Raw genomic sequence first — 20,467 nt, 5'->3', positions numbered from 1 at the left:
TTGGAGAAAATTGTTGTCCCCCGTCTGTTAACAGGAATTGCATTCTCAGCCAAGGCAGCCCAATCTTTTAAAGACCATTTTCCCTCGCCGATAAACAAACAGCACAGAAGGACTAATTATAGCCTCTTTTCCTTCAGGCTGGCAATTACCAATGACATAAAATAACCTCCACTCAGAAGCAGCGGCTGCTGGAGCTTATTATCAAAAGGCTCAGAGAGGTGCATTGTTTTGGTTTTTTTTTTTTTTCATTACCGCATCAGCCCAAAATACATTAAAAAAAATAAATAAATCTCCAAACCAAGACTTGGCCCTTCCAATAATTGCCAATCATCCCTTCTGCAAGATGAAACAAATGTGGATTTGCAGGCTTTGGGCAAAATTATGCTTTTTCCCACATGCAATGCTAGATTCTATAACTGGGAGACCTTAGCTGGGCTTCTGTGGCACGGATGTGCCCCCCCCACATCCCAGAATTGGGATTTTTTTTTAAAGTTTTTGAGTTTTAAAAAAATGAATTTGAGGATTTGGTGGGTATTCTGCAGGGCTCTCCTAAGGACCATGTTATCCGACATCCTGGAATAAAAGTAATAGCTGGCTGAAGAATTCTGGGAGTTGAAGTCCACAGGTTTTAAAGTTTGCCCTGGTTGGGCACTTCTGATCAAGGCCGTTCCTATAAGAACTGGTCCTCTCTTCCCACTCCAAAGCAAAGTGGAAGACCTTTAATTGCCATTCCCCATCTTGCCTTTGCTACAATTTGTATATTTTCTTTCTTTTCTTCTTTCTCTTCCTCTTTGCCTCCCACGTTGCTTGCACAGCCCTGGGCTTATCTGCATAGTCAATTAACTACAAGGCAAAGCCAGATATCAATGCCAAATCTGAATAATTTGCATCGGAAATGCAACTAATCTGGGCACACCCGGAAAAATTACCTCAATCAAATGAGTCTTAAACTCTAAAAGAGGCCCAGATGTTAAGGTAAACTCTCAGGTGAAGAGTCTACTTCTTGCCGTGCAAGATTCCATCAGAGCAAGAGGCGTTACAAAGATTTATCTGCAGCATTAAACATTGTAAATGAGAATACAATGGAGATGCTCAACTAGATCTTGGCTAATTTCATAAAAGCTTAGCAGGGTTCTATTTAGGCTGGAGACTACTGGGAAACCTCCAGGCTAGAAACTTGAGTAGAAAGTTGAAAAACACATCTAAGAAGAAGACAATTAACTTTTTGATGCTGATTACCCCAAAACCTCAACTCCTCTAATGAAGTTATCTGGAGTCCACTTTGATTTGAAAAAGCCTTTTCTCTGACAAAGATGGAGATAACAGCCCCAGAGTTGACTCAACCTTCATCATCATATCTGCATCCGTAGCACCTAACCTATTTATATCACATCTGCTAACAATCATTGAAAACCACCTGGTCCTTCTCTTCATTTATGAATCACCTTTGGTCACTTGTCTAATGTCTTTTAGTAGAGTTTCTAGAGAAACTAAGCATGGACCATCCAAAAGTGATTCCTTCCATCCTTATCAGTCACTTCCATCCTTATCAATGTTAAGAGAAATCAAACACCGACGGCAGGACAAGAAGCAACGGATGGAAACTAATCAAGGAGAGAAGCAACCTAGAACTAAGGAGAAATTTCCTGACAGAACAGTTAACCAGTGGAACTCCTTGCCTCCAGAAGTTGTGAATGCTCCGACACTGGAAGTTTTAAAGAAGAGACTGGATAGCCATTTGTCTGAAATGGTATAGTTTCCTGCCTGAGCAGGGGGTTGGACTAGATGACCTCCAAGATCCCTTCCAACTCTGTTATTCTATTCTAAACCAGGAACCCAAGACTCATTCTGAGGAACAGAGCAGTGGCTGCAGATTTTCTTAAATGGCAGTTCTGAACTCAACGAACTTCTCTGAAACCATAAACAGAACTGCAGCAATGAAAAGCAAAATTGTACCCGAAAATCAAAACAAAACAGAATTGCCCTTCTAATTGTCAATGCTGACATTTGCCCATTAAAATTCTCCACTCCATTGATACATTGCAGTAAAGAATGGTTGGCTGAACCATTCTTTTTTTCCTCCTTTCCTGTTCTATTTTAGCTTGTGTTAATTTGTACTTTGTTTTTAAAACTTTCCATAAAATATTATTAAAAGAAAAAAGGATGCCAGACAAGGGCAATTGGAGCATTCTGTATCCTCCTGATAGACATTAAATAAAAAATAAACCGTCAAAAAACAGTTTCCCTGCTGTTTATTTCAGAAAGTATATTCACCAAGGATATTCCAAAATAGAAATATTCAAGACAATGATTGTTGGTAATAACCATGGAGGAGAAATGGATGCTGAATCAACATTTTTTTTTTTAAAAAAAAAAAAACCACAGTAGTCAGCAACAAGCTGGGTTTTTTTTTGCACAAATGACCTTTAGTAAAAATTTTGCTTTTCATTACCGACAGAACTTTAGAGTTACTATCACAGTTTCCACTTGCCAAATGGCATCTACTGTACAAGAAGCTAAATTTGGACCCTTGGAGATAAATTCATTAATTCATTTTCCTCTCCCCTGCAGATTGTTCCTGCAGGTCTTCTTATCCAGAAAGACACCCAGTTCTACAAGATCTGGAGATAATCAATGAAAAGTGTCTGAATGATCCCCCCAAGGGCTACAGCTTTATATCATTGGCATATATTAATTATGGCTGGGTTTATAGTCTGATGCAAGTTTAGAAATATATTTCAGATAGGAATAGAGGTCTGCAGATAACCAGGGTATCTCGTATTTAATACAGAGCTCTTCGAACTAAACTCTATGGTAAAACTTGGGAGGCTGCATGGACCACTATTGGAAGAAAGGCTGTGCATTTGTGGAACACCAGCGGCTAAAGACAATGGACAGATCCTTTTTGACTGCATGGTGTCTCTTCTGCAGGAAAGGCTGTTGATTTAGATTCTTATTTAAAGACTAACGAAACAAAATACTGGGGCCATGCAGGAGACACTGTCTTTTGCAGGGAACAAACCTGCATATTAATAGTAAACCACACTCTTAATTTCAAAGGGTGTTTCAAAAAGGATAGAATATTTAGATCAGATTGAGATTAGCTAGTGGGGAGATGATTTACTATGAGCATGCCCTATTGTTTTCTTTGTATCTATTTCTATACTTGTATTAATTTTGTATTTTTGATATGATCGAATGAATAAATCAATAAAGCTATTCTATTCTATTTTCTATTCTATTCTGTTTTCTGTTTTCTACTCTATTCTTTATTCTATATTCTATATTCTATATTCTATTCTATTTTGTTTTCTATATTCTGTTCTATTCTATTCTATTACATTACATTACATTACATTACATTACATTACATATATTCCATTCCATTCCATCTATTCTATTCTATTCTATTCTATTCTATTCTATTCTATTCTATTCTATTCTATTCTATTCTATTCTATTCTCTATATTCTATATCCGATTCTTCCATTCCATTCCATTCCGTTCATATTTAATTGATCAGAGGGCCAGATAATTGCAAAGTTTGTTTATTGGCTCACAAAATTATTGCTGATAGGCTCACAAAATTAGGCATCCTACACTATAATAAGCACTAAATTTCTCAATGGGCCAATGGAAAGAACAGAAGCTGAGAACGTCTATTTGATTTTAAACATACTTAAGCTGGGTTCAAACCATAAACTAATCCTGAATGCAACTTGGTGACTTCTACGGTATGAATGGTGGCACTCTAGTTTATCAAACATCTTTGCGGCTTAGTATAATTGCTTCCAATTGTGGCTGTTTAATCAAACTATTATTTAAGTAAATTCATATGCTGTGGGAAATTGGGCATCATCTGGCTTAAATCTGTGTTCAGGCAAATTTTCTCAGAGATCTTTTTTCTTTTCTTTTCTGTTAACACTCTTAGAAACAAGCTCCATTTTCTCAGAACATGCTCTCCAATTTCTTTTCACAACTCACACTCATTTCCATGTGCAAACTTCTGAAATGATGCTAAGCCTGTGGCAACCATGAACAATAAAAAAAAATGGTGAGCAGGTTGCTAAGATGTTAATGCCACTTGTAAAGGGAGGAAGCTTCAGAAAAATAAGAAGGGGGGGGGATTGCCGTCCTAATTATGAGCTGCAACTTGCTTTAAATGGCCAGAGAAGTTCGCAGTTGGTTTTTTTTTTTTTTTTTTTTTGAGGAAATTAACTGAAATATTCTCCTCTTTCTCTGCCTGCAAATAGCAAGAAAATTTGCAGGAAAACCTTTGCAGGTTTAGTTTTAATGGTTCTCTGCCTCTTGCTAATGGGAGGCTCCTAATTTAATCAATCAATTTTATAGGAGGAAGAGAAGCAGCTAGACCTAATTTGTTTACTTTAAAATCCTTTTTAAAGGCAGCAGATGGCATTAGAAATATAAGATGCGGTGGAAGCTGTTCATTTTCACTACAGCTCCAAAGGCACCCATCCTGGACTATCTATTGCTTCCTTTCCCCCATCATGTTTACTGCACAGCCTTTGAATGAAAAGGGCTGGGCATTTTTATTTTGTATTGCACATCATTCTTGCAACCTGGAATTCTAATGCAGGGCTGTACCAAAAGCACCGCAAGGCAAACTCACTTATCTCAATGATTTGGGTTACCTTGAAATGATCGCCTGTAGCTTGCTAGGAAGCACCTCTGGGTTTCAAGAGAAATACCAATCTAATTGCTCGGGAAATCATTTCAAAGTCCCATGCTACCCATCGTGCATTTTGCAGCACGGTGACTCAGAGGAAAAATACCTATTAAGAGATGGACAAATCTTTCCGGAAAGGGCTTAGATACACTAGTGGATGGGAAGATATTAACAAATGGAACTTGGAAGAAACACTGCAGTTAAATTTGGGATTTGCCCTCTGTAGTCTGGCATTCTCCAAACTGAGATACCTGGAAGTTGCCTCAATTCCGAAACCTGATGTGTGAACCTGGTAATCCGGTACACACCCACTGAAGCCTAATTTCATAAGGGTTGTTTGCTATTGTACCTCTGCCGTGGTGGTTTGTGAACCATAATTTACGGCTTGAAATGTGAGGTGAGCTAATTGTGACCAAGTCAACCAGATGGGATTAAACAATAACTTGAGAGAAGTTAATTAGCTACTGTGCATGGCCCTTAATTATGGTGAGTTTGGAATGCATTCTCTGAGCTATAAAAGGGCTCTCTTGATCACAGGGCTTGTCAATATGACTGACAGGAGGTTGCAGATTTTCAGGATAAACCTTCATAGCAAAAGGCCTGGTCCACAAAGGTAGGACACTCAACTTTCTAGCCAACCTTGGCTGACCTACAAAAGGATCAGATTTGGTTGATCTAAGGATGGAGGCTCTGACCATCCCAGGACTTTAAGGGTATGCTAGGAAGTTGAGAAATGGTCTTCAGGAAGGAAAGGGTGAACTATCTCTATATGCTGTAGTCCTTGGCTTATAGCCATTCATTTAGTGCCATTCAAAGAGCAGCCCTGAAAAAAAGTGACTTATGGCCATTTTTCACACTTATGACTGTCGTGGCCTCCCCACGGTCACGTGATCAACATTCAGACACTTGGCAACTGGTTCATATTTATGACAGTTGCAGGGTCTTGAAATCCTGTGATCCGCTTTTGTGACCTTCTACAAGCAAAGTCCATGGGGAGCCAGATTCACTTAAATTATTGCTAATTTAACAACTAGTGATTCGCTTAACAACTGTGTCCAGAAATGTTGTAAAATGGGGCAAAACTCACTTAGCAATAGCAATAACACTTAGACTTACATACCGCTTCACAGTGCTTTACAGCCTTCTCTAAGCAGTTTACAGAGTCAGCCTCTTGCCCCCAATAATCTGGGTCTTCCATTTTTCCATCCTCAGAAGGATGGACGGCTGAGTCAACCTTGAGCTGGTCAGGATCGAACTGCTGGCTATGGGCAGAGTTAGCCTGCAATACCACATTCTAACCACTGCGCACTATGGGAGGAAAGGGAGGAAGGAAGGATAGCAATAGCACTTAGACTTATATACCACTTCACAGTGCTTTACATCCCTCTCCAAGTGGTTTACAGAGTCAGAATAAATTGCCCCCAACAATCCAGGTCCTCATTTGACCGACCTCAGAAAGCTGGAAGGCTGAGTCAACCTTGAAACGGTCAAGATCGAACTGATGGCAGTCGGCAGAATTAGCCTGCAATGCTGCATTCTAACCACTGGGAAGGAAGGAAGGAAGGAAAGATAGCAATCATGCTTAGACTTATATACCGCTTCACAGTGTTTTACAGCCCTCTCCAAGTGGTATACAGAGTCAGCCTCTTGCCCCCAACAATCAGGATCCTCATTTTACCGACCTTGGAAAACTGGAAGGCTGACTCAACCTTGAGCCGGTCAGGATCGAACTGCCGAACTGCAGGTAGTCGGCAGTCAGCAGAAGCAGCCCGCAGTACTGCGTTCTAATCACTACGCCACCACGGCTCATCACCCCTGCCTTGCCTAGCCATAGAAATGTGGGGCTCAATTGTGGTTGTAAGTTGTCATGAGGTCAACAAGAATTGAGTTTGAAGCAAAAGAGATTTTATTTCACCCATAAAGCGCCAGCCACAAAGGCCTCCAAGATGCAAAGAGAGTCTCGCAACCAGCTCTTTTCTCTCGTTCTTGGCTCTGCCCTCAGTTCTTCATGGGGAAACTATCCAATTCGCCCGGCCCCTCCAGGCTGCCATTTGATTACCATCCTGGTTTGAAATGCTCTTTAATAAGCCAGATATTCTGGGATATGCGCCTTTCACCCTGTCATCTGTGGTTTGGAAGACGGAGAGGAGATGGCTCCAAGCTGCCCAACACTGTAAGGCAAAGGGGGGGGGGTTGTAAAAATCCACCGCAGGCCTTCCCCTCCCCTTTTAATGGCAACCTGTATTACAAATCACCACTGATTGCTCCCCTACAGGGATGTGCACATTGCCCTCTGTAAATCACCACACTTCTCTTGCCTTCCTCTTGGTGCCCAGGTGGTGCGTCTCAGCCTCATTCAGCTCTGCCAACGTTTGCCATGTCCCCCCCTTTTTTAAATAAAAATGAAAATGAAAGGCTGAAGAATCGAGGCTGAAATTTTATACGTGGTGCTTCTGTCGAGGATGTGTCAAGGGGAATGGTTTCTGAGCAGCTTTTCAGGAGAGCAAGGTAGCCGCTGAATTCTTTTGGATTCATAAAATATTCCGCATTTGTTTATTCACGAAACTGTGAACAAGCCACGGCTTAGCCTGGGGATTTCCCAGTTCCATCAGGCTGAGAGTCATGTCAGGCTTTGTTCAAATGTTAAGAGGACCTCCTCCTCCCCCCTCGCAAAAATCTAGACTGCTCGCTCAATAGAATTTTTTAGTCTCTCCCTGCTTCCATCTACTAGCCATCTGGATTGTGGCAGGGCAGATATGTTAGATAAGAGTTAGGGGAGTTAAACCTCTTAAAATTCCCCTAATTGTATCTACCAAGGATTAAGCTGAAGTGTTGTCGGAATCGGAAAAGGGATAATGGTAGGTAAGCCATACGTGCTGTCCCATATGAACCCCAAGCTCAGCACCATGGGGGGGGGGGGTGGCCACAGACTCCAGCAGACTTGATGTGAACTGAAGGGCTGTTTGTACTTCGACTCTCTGTGTCCCAGGTAAAGAATCGCAAAGCAACAACTGTTGCACCAACAGGTTCTCTCTCCTGGCTGGAAGGAATTAACAGAAACCCTCAAATAGACTCGGAGACATTTAGCCAAGCTTCTTGGGAGACTAAATGTCACACTCAGGGAAGGTCAATAAAAAGCAAACCACTAACCACCGTCACAGAGGAAATCAGCCTGCAACTGTCAGCAAACCAAATCCTGTGTGAAAAGCAACTTGGGAAAGCCACAAGCCAGGCACACTTTGTGTACCAAAGCTACACAACAAACCAGGGAGGGACTTGGCCTGAAAATGCATTCAAATTGCCTGTTTATCAGAACACAGGGTGCGCTCCTTTGCCAAACCGAGGACACACACAGACCTTTTTCAGCTCAAGCTCCTTGGGCAACACTTAATTTTTAGACTTTTCTTACAGTTAAGTCCCTCTTCTCATTCAGGAGCTTAAGGCAGGCCGGCAGCACTTCCTCCTGCAACTTTTTCTCCACCCCAAACATCCTGTGAGATAAGTTGGCCTGGCAGAAAACCACGGACCGATGTCCTTGCTGTGTTTTGAGGATAGAGGTGAATATGCCCGTCCCCAGTTAGAGTCCGGCATTTCATCCTTTTGCCACCCTGGTTCTCCATCTTGTTAGAGATTTGCAGCAACCTGGATAGAGGCCACATGCATCCATTTGTGCACTGCAAAGGCCAATACTTTCTATAGGGCAGCAATGGCGAACCTTTTAGAGACCGAGTGCCCAAACTGCAACCCAAAACCTACCTATCTATCATCGGGTGCCGGGTGGACGTGGCCATTGGATAGGTGTGGTCAATTGGGTTGGTGTGGCCCATTGGGTGGGCATGGCTGCAGTGATAACGGCAGACTGGTTGGGACTAAAAAGTTCAATCAATCAATTCCAACTTTGCGAGATCTTTTTTTCTCCCACGAGAAGTTGAAATTGATTGAGCTTTTTTTTTTGCACACGGCGGTGGAGGCCTTAAGAGAAAAGGTTTTATAAAACCCAGCTGAAGGTCTAGAACTGGGGTGACGGCGCGCGTGCCCACAGAGAGAGCTCTGAGTGCCACCTGTGGCACACGTGCCATAGGTTCGCCACCATGGCTATAGGGCATAAAGGGAGCCGGTTTGTCTAGGGCAGTGGTTCTCAATTATTTTCTGTCATGCCCCCCCTAGGAAGAAGAAAACATTTCGCGCCCCCCCGTGTGACTGTCTATCCAATCGGGTCCTTTGCGTGTGTCACGTGCATCCAATATGACAGTATTTGCCGAGGTCAAACGAGCCCCCCTTTACGGAGCCTCGCACCCCCCCTGGGGGGCCTGCCCCACTATTTGAGAACCACTGGTCTAGGGGTTAAGGCACCAGGCTAGGAACCGGGAGACGGTGAGTTCCAGTCCTATCTTAGCCATGAAAGCCAGCTGTGTGACTTTTGGCCAATCACCAGGAGACAGTGAGTTCTAGTCGTATCTTAGCCATGAAAGCTGGCTGGACGGTGAGTTCTAGTCCTGTCTTAGGCATTGAGTCAACCAGGTGGCTTTGGGCCAATCACTAGGAGACGGTGAGTTCTAGCCCCACCTTAGGCATGAAAGTCAGCTGAGTAATTTTGGATCAGTCCCTCTCTTAGCCCAACTCACCTCACAGGGTTGTCATTGTCGGGAAAATAGGAGGAGGAAGGACTATTAGTTGTGTATTTATAGAAAGAATAAAGACTGGGTCTAAAGAAATAAGTAAAGCAAGCACAGGAAAAACCCCACAGAAGCTTCCCTAAAGGTGATGCAGTCCAGATATTTGTTTCCCACAACAGCTATGCAATATCCTCCTGTAAAGGTCATTTGTAGAACATGTGGCAAGCCTCTTCATGATTCTAATCCTGACATGCATAACAAGCTGGGCCACTTTGCAGGTGAGCAGCACTTCCTGGTAACTCCAGAGCCTAGAAACCTCCATGGGAGCACAGCCGAATTGTAAAAACATCTAGGTTGATATAGCGCAGGTAGTTTTCCTTGAGACTTCTGTATCTACCCATAAAGCATTTATAAAATACGAGCCATTTTCTGCCTGGCAAGCAGCATCAATTGCAACACTCTAAAACTGGCCTACAATTGTATCTTCTCTTCTCTCTCTCTCCCTCCACCCCCAATTCTGAAGAGTCCTTATCTGACTTCATCAATTCTCCCCCCCCTCCTTTCAGGGCTGATTCAATTCAGGGCTACCAGATTGTACAGTCATAATGGAAAGGTCTCGCTACTACACGCACAGGAACTGAACGTCTCAAGTATTCCAGCTTGTGGTCAAACAATTGTTTGATCTTTGGATCACACCAAACTTTTAGTCCAAGGGGAAGAAAGTACCACCACTCATGAGGTTTGCCATCAAGTTTAAAGAAAGGGAAAGAAGAAAGAGGAAAAAGAAACAAGACAGAAAAGAGAAAGAACATAATAACAACTAACAAAGCAGAATTCAATATGGCAACATCAAACAGATTCAATATGAACAGTACCTCTAATGCCAAATTGTCAGGTGCAAATTATGGGGAACACTGGTTGATTTCAAAGTACAGAAGAAGTTTATTACTGCCACCTGTACACAAGATTCTAGTCAAGCAATGGTCAAAGCTAAATTGGTTCTAAATAAGGGTCAACAAATTTACAGGGTGCTATACTTGGAACTCTTGTGGCAACGCAAGGATTCCAAACTTGTAACCCGTTTAATTCCACCTCCCAACAGTAACCCAATAAATAATAAATAAAATAGCACACACAAAAAATATGCACCGACAAATAAATGATCAACATGGGAATGATCAGTATGGGTCAAGATGGTAAATGAAAAAGTAATGGCATAAAGTCAGAGGGGGTTGCTTTCTCTTTGGGGCATTGTGGCACTGAGGTGTCCTTGCACATCTACCCCCTCTATCTAAAACACTTAAGTAAGAGCCAGGCTGACTCAGCTAAAGGAAAAAATACTTCCAAGCACAATGCAGAAGTGATGGTCGCAAATTATCAGTATTTGCATATGGCTTAAGTATGTTCAAAGCCCGTTTTGCCTCTTACCCAGCAAACTAGGTCAGCAATATTATCCCAAGTTTGCAGATGGGAAAATTAAAGTGTAGACAAAGTGATGTGATTAAGGGCCAAACTAGATTAACTTGCTACATCTGAATCTTATTTTTTTTCCCTCCAAGGAACTTAAGGTTGAGCAGCTGTCTGGTACAGCTGTTCTGTCAGGGGAAAAAGATTGATTGTCAAGAGAGGTGAAACTAAGTCTCCCCAAGATTATAGGGGAAAAGGTTTTGCTTAAAGGCTGGGGCCCAGATAAGTTATCATCCTAAGCCAAAGTTTACTTCTCCTTGCTTCAGACCTTAAAGTCAAACCTGGGAATAAGCTTGTGATCTATTCTTATTATTTAAAGAGTGAAACATAGCAAATATGATGAAATAGTTTGGAAGTGTGGATGAAGAGGTATAAACAAGATTCTTGTAAGAGCACTATAGGAAGTCCTTGTTCAGTGATCACAATTAAGACTGACAATTCTTGTCATTAAGCAAAACAGTTGCTAAAAGAAGCTACAACTGTGATTATCCTTACTTCAGTTTTCCTTTACTTTTACAGAGCTCCGAAGTTCATCAATGTGGGGATTGGTTGTAAAATTACTTTTTCATCACCGTCATAAGGCGAGTGAGTCACCAAAGGAGACAGTTGCTAAACGAGGACAACTATCCATGTATTATTAATTTTTTCTATGCAAACTTAGATGGCCATCTATCTTAAACAAAGAATGCTGGGCAAGTGGACAAGATGTAAGAACAAAAACAAACTTCTAAAGACAAGAAAAAGGACAATAAAAGATAAAAGGTAGTAGGTAAAAACAAATCAGCTCCTTGGTCAACCTAAAGCAGGGGTAGGCAACCTTGGCTCTTGGCCATGCTGGCTCAGGAATTCTGGGAGTTAAAGTCCACGAGTCATAAAAGAGCCAAAGTTGCCTACTCCTGACCTAGAGCAATACCAACTAACTACTACTAACATCCTAGCCTCCAAAATCTGAGCAAGAAACTGTTTTCGAAGGCCATGTGAAGGGTTCAAAAACTTGCTCTTATTTAAGTGCACACAGGAATTCAACACCCTAGTGTAGATTTTATTAATTCCCTGTCGAGTCAGGCTCTCCTCAAGTGTAGCTTCTGTGCACTAGGAAGAATTTCTATCCCGTTGCAGACAGCTAACAGAAATAGAAAAGCAAAAAGTTTCTACTATGAAATAAAGAGAAGAAGAGCACTGCCCCTTGAATATTTATCACAAATTACTCAGAAGACCCAACATTTCAGCTATCGTTGTCTTATAGTTTATAAAGCATAGCACAGAAGGCCATGTAGAAGATTTCATTCTGCTGATTGTCTAAATTCAAGGTCCCTCTTTCTTTAAATGCAGCCTTTCAAATTCCGCCTGTGGTTTGCATAAGCCTTGGAAAGTTTTTTTTTCCTAAACAAAAGTTCTCTTGTCTTTTTATCTGATCCTTGCAAGAATACCTGATAAACATTATGTTTGCTCTTTCCTTAGTCACCCTGTTCGGTCCTTCTGTTCCAAACATTCCCAGCATTTTTTTTTAATTGCAAAAGAAATAGCATCCTGCTGGGAAACAGGTTTCCCACAATGCAGAAATTTGCCAACCATGGAAATGTGTGGTCCCAACAACTCAGAGGTGTGCCAGCGATTTTATTCTCACAAATGTTTGTGAAAATTAAAAGAGAGTCAGTTGGAATAGTACTGAAGGTGCTGGCCCTGAAACTGGGAGATTGTGAGTTCTAGTCCCACCTTTGGTGTAAAAGCCAGCTGGGTGACTTGGGGCCAATCACCAGGAGACTGTGCATTCTAGTCCTGCCTTAAGCATTAAAGCTGGGTGACTTGGGGCCAATCACCAGGAGACTGTGCATTCTAGTCCTGCCTTAAGCATTAAAGCTGGGTGACTTGGGGCCAATCACCAGGAGAATGTGAATTCTAGTCCTGCCTTAAGCATTAAAGCTGGGTGACTTGGGGCCAATCACAGGAGACTGTGTGTTCTAGTCCCTCCTTAGGCTTCAAACCCATCTGGGTAATTTGGGGTCAATCACCAGGAGACTGGGAGTTCCAGTCCAGTCTTAGACAGGAAAGCCAACTGGGTGGTCTTGGGCCAATTATTCTCTTTCAGCTCAGCCCACCTCATAGGGTTGTTTTTGTGGGGAAAACAGGAGGAGGCAGGGGTGTTAGGTATGTTTGCCGCCTTGTATTATTTATAAAGGTGGGATAAAAACCCAATCAATCAATGAAACATTTGGCACTGCAGAAGGCATCTTTGTATGTCCTCCATATGTTAATGAGGAAAATCAATCCTCAAAAACCCAGTAAGTTTTAAAGTTCTTCATGAGAATCTTAATTCCAAGTGTCTTCGTTCATTGGCTGAAAAAGCTCCACTTTCTTCAACTTTGAATCCACCATCAATAGCCAATTCTTGGACTAAAAACACCTTGGTTTTCTCTGCTCTGGCAATGAGCTGTGACTTGCAAGAGCCACTGTAATTAACACTGATTTCTGTTTTAGCCAAAGAGAACATGTGGATATCACTGACATATTCTTTTTAAAAAAGGAACAAGAATCTCCCCTTCAAAAGATAAATCTCCACCATGCAATCTGCTATTTGATGTGCCCACAACATTGACTCAAAAACCTCCCAAGAAAAGGGCCGGAGTTCACCAGCTAACCCCTGGTTGCCTAAAATTGCTGCAGCTGCAACTCAGAACATCTGGAACAATCATCAGATACAAACCAAGAACTGTAAACACAGCAACCGAACAGGAGAAAGCAACATCTGTAGCTGTAATCAGACTCAACAAATTAAGCACAACTCAAATAACCAGATGAAGAATTATAGAGTGGATTGAAGCCCTGCAATCAAAACCAGAATGAAGAGGAAGTCTCTCTACAAATTGAAGACGATTCTGTGGCTAACAAGGAGAAACTAGCCCATTTTGCCACCCGCAGCTATCTGGCCTTCAAGTATATCCTTTGCTTTTTTTAGCTCCTGTCATAAGCTTGTCAAAGAACGATGGCGTGCTCAAAGACACTTTTTGAAAGGCAGTTCATTCTTTTTTAACCAGCTTGTTAACCAACCCACCCTGAAGGGCAGGGAAGTCCAACTTTGGCAACTCTGTGGACTTCAATTTCCCGAATTCCCAAGCCAGCATGGATACTAGATGCTCCTGTTACAGTACAGGGGACAGCTTAATTTTGTATGATCTGGGTTAACCAGGTCTGCTTTCATCCATGTTCTCACTTAGTATAATTAATACAATCTGGCTAGAAATCTAGCAAATAGATGGCTAGATCTGGGCCAGTTCTGTCATTAGGCAGGCTGAGGTGGCTGCCTCTGGTGGTTAAGGCCCTCAGTTCTAAAGGTCATATTACATCTCCTGACTTATGTTTCCTATAAGTGCCTGTTGACCTTCAAATAAACAAGATGGATAAGTGTCTATGGAGATTCTCAGTCATCCAGGTGCATGGTTGTCCCAAAGATGCTTTTTCACGAGGCAACTGGACTTCCTTGTTTTTCTTTGAAGATGTTTCGCTTCTCATCCAAGAAGCTTCTTCAGCTCTGGCCTCTGGACAGAGCTGAAGAAGCTTCTTGGATGAGAAGCGAAACGTCTTCCAAAAACCCCAAGAAAGTCCAGTTGCCTCGTGAAAACGTATCTTTGGGACAAGATGGATAAGACCCGTTGCAAGAGCAATGGGGCACCATTGGAAGACCTGCTGAAGGGTCACATGAGTTGAAACCACACGAGAGATTTCCATGTATGTGGTTGATTTGATGGCATATAATCAGATCTTGTACTTTATCACCAGTTTTAAAGGGCTGCCAGGTGAACCCAGAGGCCCTCATCCTGTATGAGGAATGAATTGTTAGGCCAAACTGGTTGTCATCTCATAACGAGAAGTCATCAACCATCTCCACCACAAGACAAGGCCTAATTATTCCCTGTATCAAGTAGCTGTTTTTGAAGAAGAGTCTTAATCCAGTTAATATCTGAGCAGCTTCCAGCTGCTGGAAGCAATCCATCCTGAAGCTATTTTGGAAAATTGCTAGATTTCATTTCGGAGGGTGAGATGGACAATATGCAGCACAGTTCATTCTCTATTAATAAATGTCTTGCCTCATTAGTTTAGCAGAACATTCTCAGCGTACTAATTATTCCTCAACATAACCTCATTCTCTCTTGTCTTACTTTAAAGGCATGTATATTTTAGGATGTAGAACTAGTCCCAAAGCTGAACATTCACGCTTTATCACCTTCAATGATGTATTTTGCAATGGAGTTACACCTGTATGGTTGTGAGTTTGTTTGCTTGACGTCCCTATCCAACGATGGCTCCATTGTTGCGACAGTTAAAAACATGACATTGCTACATGGAACACATAACAAGCTAATCCAACTTTTCCAACTCAAAGAGGTCCCAGATAAGTTGGGCTCCAATTTCCATAACTGAGCTAGCCAGACTTTGAAGTCTGATAACCTGAAGGAAAAAAGGTGTGGAAGGTAAATCTAATTTGTGGAAGGTAAACTCCCTCCAAGTCATTTGTAAAGACAGATGGTCCTCGAATTACAGTATCACACTCAGCTTAGCAACCTTGCAAAGTTACAATACAGTCACACTTCTCAATCGCAAAAGAAGTATCTCTTGGTATGGAAAAGATGGATAGATTTTATACAATATAAGTTGGATATAAAAAAATATTATTTAGTTTTTGAATAACTTATATTTAAAGTTTAAGATTTCTGTTTCTTTTTTTCTCTCTTCTTGTTTTTTTTTATATATACTGTTGTCAATTATTTTATAATTTGTGTAATTAATGTATTCGGATATGTTCATGGAATATATGCGTTTTAAGATTTTTTTTTTAAATTTTAACTAAGCCTGTATTCAGCTCTGGGAAGGTTGGGGGAGGGTAGGGGAGGGTCGGGAGGGTTCGGGGAAGGGAACTTTTTTTTGTAAAATTTAAAAAATTTTCAATAAAAAAAAAATACAGTCACACACTTCGGCACTCGACTGCTTCAAAATTCATTGAATTTGGTATTTGACGCATTTTGAAGTACAAATGTTGTCCCGGCATTCATCTTTCTCCTGGTAGTCAATGCATAAGGAAGAACTTGCTGACATCAGCGGCCTTGTGACTCCTACAGAGAGCCCTCGACTTACAACAGAACCTTTAGTGACCATTCCAAGTTACAACGGCACTGAAAAAATGTGACTTATGATCATTTTTTACACTTACGACCGTTGCAGCGCCCCCCACGGTCACGCGATCAAAATTCGGACGCTTGGCAACTGACTCATATTTACGACCGATGCAGTGTCTCGAGGTCACGTGATCCCCTTTTTGCGACCTGACATGCAAAGGCCAAGGGGAAGCCGGACTCACTTAACAACCGGGTTAATAACTTATCAACTTACAGTGATTCATTTAACAATCAGGGCAAGAAAGGTCGTAAAATGGGGCAAAACTCACTTAACCAATGTCTCGCTTAACAACAGCAATGTTGGGTTCCATTGCAGTCGTTAAGTCCAGGACTACCTGTATTTCTTCCAGCCGAAATCGCTGGTCACATGATAAGTTACATGGCTTTCTCAGTACCTGTCAATTTTAGTATTCGTCGCATCTTCTGGAACGAATTACAGATGAGTACCGAGGTAGCTTTGTACCACTTACAACCACTTCTTCCCCTTATAAGCATTGCAGCATCTCCAATCACGTGATCAAAATTCAGAAGCTTGACAATTAATGTGTGTTTACAATGGTCGCCCTATCCCAGGATCATGCGATTCCCCCCTTACGACATTCCCAGGGTGCTTCTGACAAGCCAAGTCCATGCGGGAAGCTGGATTTGCTTAACAATCACGTGATTCACTTAACAACCGTCACAAAGATGGCCGTGAAATTGGGCACAACTCACTTAAGAACCACCTTGCTTAGCAATGAAAATTCTGTCCCCTCCCGTGGTGCTTGTAACTTCAAAGACTATCTGTACCCCTTTATGGTTTTTGATTGCTGGTATCTTTCAAGGTATCAAAATAGGTCAATGGAAAAACGAACATCAAAACATCACACCAGTGGGTGGAGGAGAGAATATAGTGAGTTTCAGGCTAAGGCAGCCAAGTGCACAGATATGTAAATTATTGTGCTTTTTTGTGTGTGATTGGCTTCTAAACAATGGATGAGAATGGCGAGGAATCTTGAATATTCTCCAAGGTCCTGGCCAGCCTCTTCTTAAAATCTGGAGGAGGTGCAGCGTTCATTGATACAAATTCTACTATTAAGCCAAGCAAATGAGTTGGTAGTTTAAAAATTACCCTGGGTATTATATGCCAAAGTTAGTGAGTATACTAGATCCTGATAGATCAGCTGCAGAAGATAAAAAGCAAAATAAAATCCACTCGTTTGCCATCCCTTTCCTAGCTTAATTTCATTTGAAACTGAAAAGCAAAGAATACTTCCGTTGACCCAAATATAATTTCAGATCATCATCATCATCAACCAAAAGCTATATTACAGTAAGAGTATTGCCCAAGATGGTCAAATCATCAAAAACCACCCAAAAATGGGGGAGAACCCCCCAAAAAGCTTTTGAAATTTCCAAATATTCATCAGAGAGCATAAAAATGGAAAGAGCTGATCACCAGCAAAATGGATGAAACATAGAAGCAAACAGTCTACCTTCATTTTTATCTGTTTCTTTTTCTTTTTTTTCCTGATTCCATTAGAACTCTTGATTTTGAGATGATGACTCTGCAGACTTTAACATGACCAATGTATATTTTCAGCTTCCTTTTTCTTTCCCCACTTTTTAGACCCTTTGCTTAATGAAGCAATCTTGGCACCTTGAAAGCTTAATCAGTCCCATTAATTAATGGAACAGCTTGCCTCCAGAAGTTGTGGGTGCTCCATCATTGCAGGTTTTTAAGAAGAGGATGGACAGACATTTGTCTGGGATGGTATAGGGTCTCCTACTTGAACGGGGTTGGAGTAGAAGACCTCCAAGGTCCCTTCCAATTTTGTTATTCTGCTAAAGAGAAGGAGTAGAGGTGACATGATAGCAGTGCTCCAATATCTCAGGGACTGCCACAAAGAAGAGGATATCAGTCTATTTCCCAAAGCAACTGAAGGCAAAACAAGAAGCCATGGATGAAAACTAATCAAGGAGAGAAGCAACCTGGAACTAAGGAGAAACTTCCTGACAGTGAGAACAATTAACCAGTGGAACAGAAGTTGCTTCCAAAAGTTGTAGGTGCTCCATCACTGGAAATTTTAAAAAAAGGAGACCGGACAGCTTTTTTAACAAGACATCCGAATTGAATCTCTTCATATGAAACTCTACATCCAATATTAACTGAACTGAGGGGATGGCCTTGTTCTGGACCCTATCGCTTTTAGTTCTAGCACCTGCATTAGTTAATAACCACGTGCCTTAAATGGCACCTGGCCCAGATGGATTAAGTGGGTGATGTTTGCTGGAGAAAAAAGTTAATGATGCCAAAGGTTATTCCTTCCGAAAGGCATTTTAGAACTGCATAACCAGTTTTTCCCCTTCCAACTGACAGACTTCCCCTGACAACTGGCAGGCTAATATATCATTCCTGGGCTGACCTACCTGTAGTTAGAGGGAAGGAAGGCGAAAAGCCTGCATGAAAAACACTGGTTTGCAGAGCCAAAATGCCCATCAAGGCCAAATGAGAACGCCTCATGCCCCAAAATCCTGGAAGCCAGCTTTCCAAAGTCTGCTGCCCTTCAGATGCGCCAGGACTACATTTCCCAGAATGCCTCGACAGCCTGGCCAACCACCCTGCCGCTTCTGCAGGCTGGGAAGTCGAGTTCCAACACAGCTGGAGGGCAACCGGCTGGAAAAGCTGGCGTAGCAGGGCGACAGCCCAGCGAAGGGGAGGAGAGGCAGAGGAAACGCTTCTCCCGGCTCTCCTGCCCGAGGGAGAAGCTCGCAATTCCTCCAAGGCAGTGTTTCTCAACCTTGACCATTTTAAGGCATGTGGACTTCAACTCCCAGAATTCCACAGCCAGCTTTGCTGGCTGTGGAATTCTGGGAGTTGAAGTCCACATGCCTTAAAATGGTCAAGGTTGAGAAACACTGCTCCAAGGCGAGGCGACGGAGCCAGCCAAGCGCTCGCCTCTCCAGGAGCCCGGGATGCGCTCGGCGTCCTGGACTATCACTCCCATCACTCCCAGCCGCGGGGTGGATGATGGTGGTGGAAAGCGCCCAGTTTCGCTTTCAGCTGCGAACTCAGCCCTGCCTCTTGTGGGCCGCTCGGGGCTGCGGCGTGGAGGGGAGACGGAGACGAGGGAGCGCAACGACCAGGCGGAGGAGCCATCGGCCGATGCGAGGCCAGCGCTGGCCTCTCCGCCGTCCGCTCTCCGCTCCGGCCACCCAGACAGCAGCTTGGCCGCTGCCGGGCTGGGCGAGGCGCCGCTCGGCCTCTGCGCTGGGGTGCAAAAGAGCGCACGGCTCCCCTGGACCCCCCCTCCCCTCCTCCCCGGCCGGCCAAGGGGATGCCCAGCCCCGCTCCGCTCCAGAGCCTCATCGCCCAGCCCCGGAGCGCACCTTCCCTTGCTCCGCTGTCCGGACAGACAAGGCAGGAAGAGAGGATCGCCTGCCCAGCCGGGGTGAAGCAGGAACCGGGCTGCGCGCTTGGCGCTGGCTCGGAGGCGAAGCGCGCCAGTCCAGCTCCGGGAAGGGCAATGCGCGTCTCCTCCGTCCTCCTCTCCCCCAAGAGCAGATTCCCTGCCCAGCCCTCCCGCCTTCCCTCCCGCCTTCCCGGGCCTAACTCACGCTCGCGTCTTGGGGAAGCCCATGGAGAGCAGGATCTCCAGCGAAGAGCCGCGCTTGACGGTGCCCGCCCGGCTCTGCCGGCTCCTCCACGGCGCCACTTGGCCGTACAAGTCCTCCTTGGCAGCCATGGCGAGCCGAGGGCGGCGGGGCGGCGGCAGGGAGGGCTGCCCGGCCGCCGCTCAGCCGACCATCACGCCCCGCAGCGGCCGGGCCAAGGCAGCGGCCCGCTCCGGCTCACTCGCCCGCTGCAGGGACGGCCTGGCCCGGGGAACCGGCCGGCTGTCTGCCTTGCAAAGCGCGCGGGTGGATGAGGCGTGCCCGGCCAGGCCAGAGGATTGCGCAGCTACTGATGGCAGCGGGTGGGTGGCGAGGCGAGCTGCCTTCCCCGGCGCTGCTCCTGCGCCGCCTCCTCCTCCTCCTCTTCTTCTTCTTCCTCCTCCTCCCGGCTCTGCCTCCGCCAAGGTGGTGCCGGCGGCTGCGGACGCCCCGCGCCTTCGCCTCTCCCCCTGCCTCTCCTCCCTGGCCCCGCCCGGGATGCTCAGGTCCGGAGCCGACCAATCGGCGCGCGCCCTCCCTCCGCCGGCAGCTCCCGCGTCCTTTGTTCCCCGCCCCCCCCCCCCCGTTTGGCCACCGGGAATTTCTGAATGGATCAAAGGCAAGCGCGTCAAAGCCGGCGGGCCCGACGCCGCTACTCCGTTTCCGCCCCACCGCGCCCTCTTAACCCCCCCCCCCGGTTTTCCTCTGCACGCATTCAACTCCCCCCTTCCCTCCCCAGCCGCCGCCGCCGCAACAATATTTCAAGAGTCAATCTCAAGACCCAGTGCACACACGTGTTATGCAAGCACCTGGGGATCGAGGCCCCCATTTGATGATCCGGGCCTGAGTCAAACCTTGGGATTTGTACCGAGAGAAGAAAACGTATTTGTAGC

General features: G+C 44.2%; 1 protein-coding gene and 1 long non-coding RNA gene across 3 annotated transcripts in view; one reads left to right on the top strand and one right to left on the bottom strand.

Moving 5' to 3' along the window:
- LOC120317448 overlaps positions 1-12,545 on the top strand; it is a 58,811-nt gene extending 46,266 nt beyond the window's left edge. Inside the window, exon 6 of one of the 2 annotated variants that reach the window (XR_005559239.1) lies at positions 11,290-12,545. This is a non-coding gene — a long non-coding RNA (uncharacterized LOC120317448). Of the gene's footprint in view, positions 1-2,571; positions 3,323-11,289 lie in introns of those variants that run through there. The other variant, XR_005559240.1, reaches the window with a different exon arrangement.
- Positions 1-20,073, bottom strand: part of UBASH3B (ubiquitin associated and SH3 domain containing B) — a 48,592-nt gene extending 28,519 nt beyond the window's left edge. The window contains exon 1 of the mRNA XM_039364092.1: positions 19,539-20,073. Coding sequence (XP_039220026.1) covers positions 19,539-19,666 — 128 coding nt within the window. The 5' untranslated portion in view covers positions 19,667-20,073. The remainder of the gene's footprint in view (positions 1-19,538) is intronic.
- Positions 20,074-20,467: the final 394 nt, after the last annotated feature.

Source organism: Crotalus tigris, unplaced genomic scaffold (genome assembly GCF_016545835.1).
Source record: "Crotalus tigris isolate CLP2741 ecotype Arizona unplaced genomic scaffold, ASM1654583v1 scf7180000019649.48550810456:505611, whole genome shotgun sequence".
Classification (NCBI taxonomy): Eukaryota; Metazoa; Chordata; class Lepidosauria; order Squamata; family Viperidae; genus Crotalus; species Crotalus tigris.
Note: the sequence above shows the minus strand (reverse complement) of the source record. Positions and strands in the feature narration are given on the sequence as shown.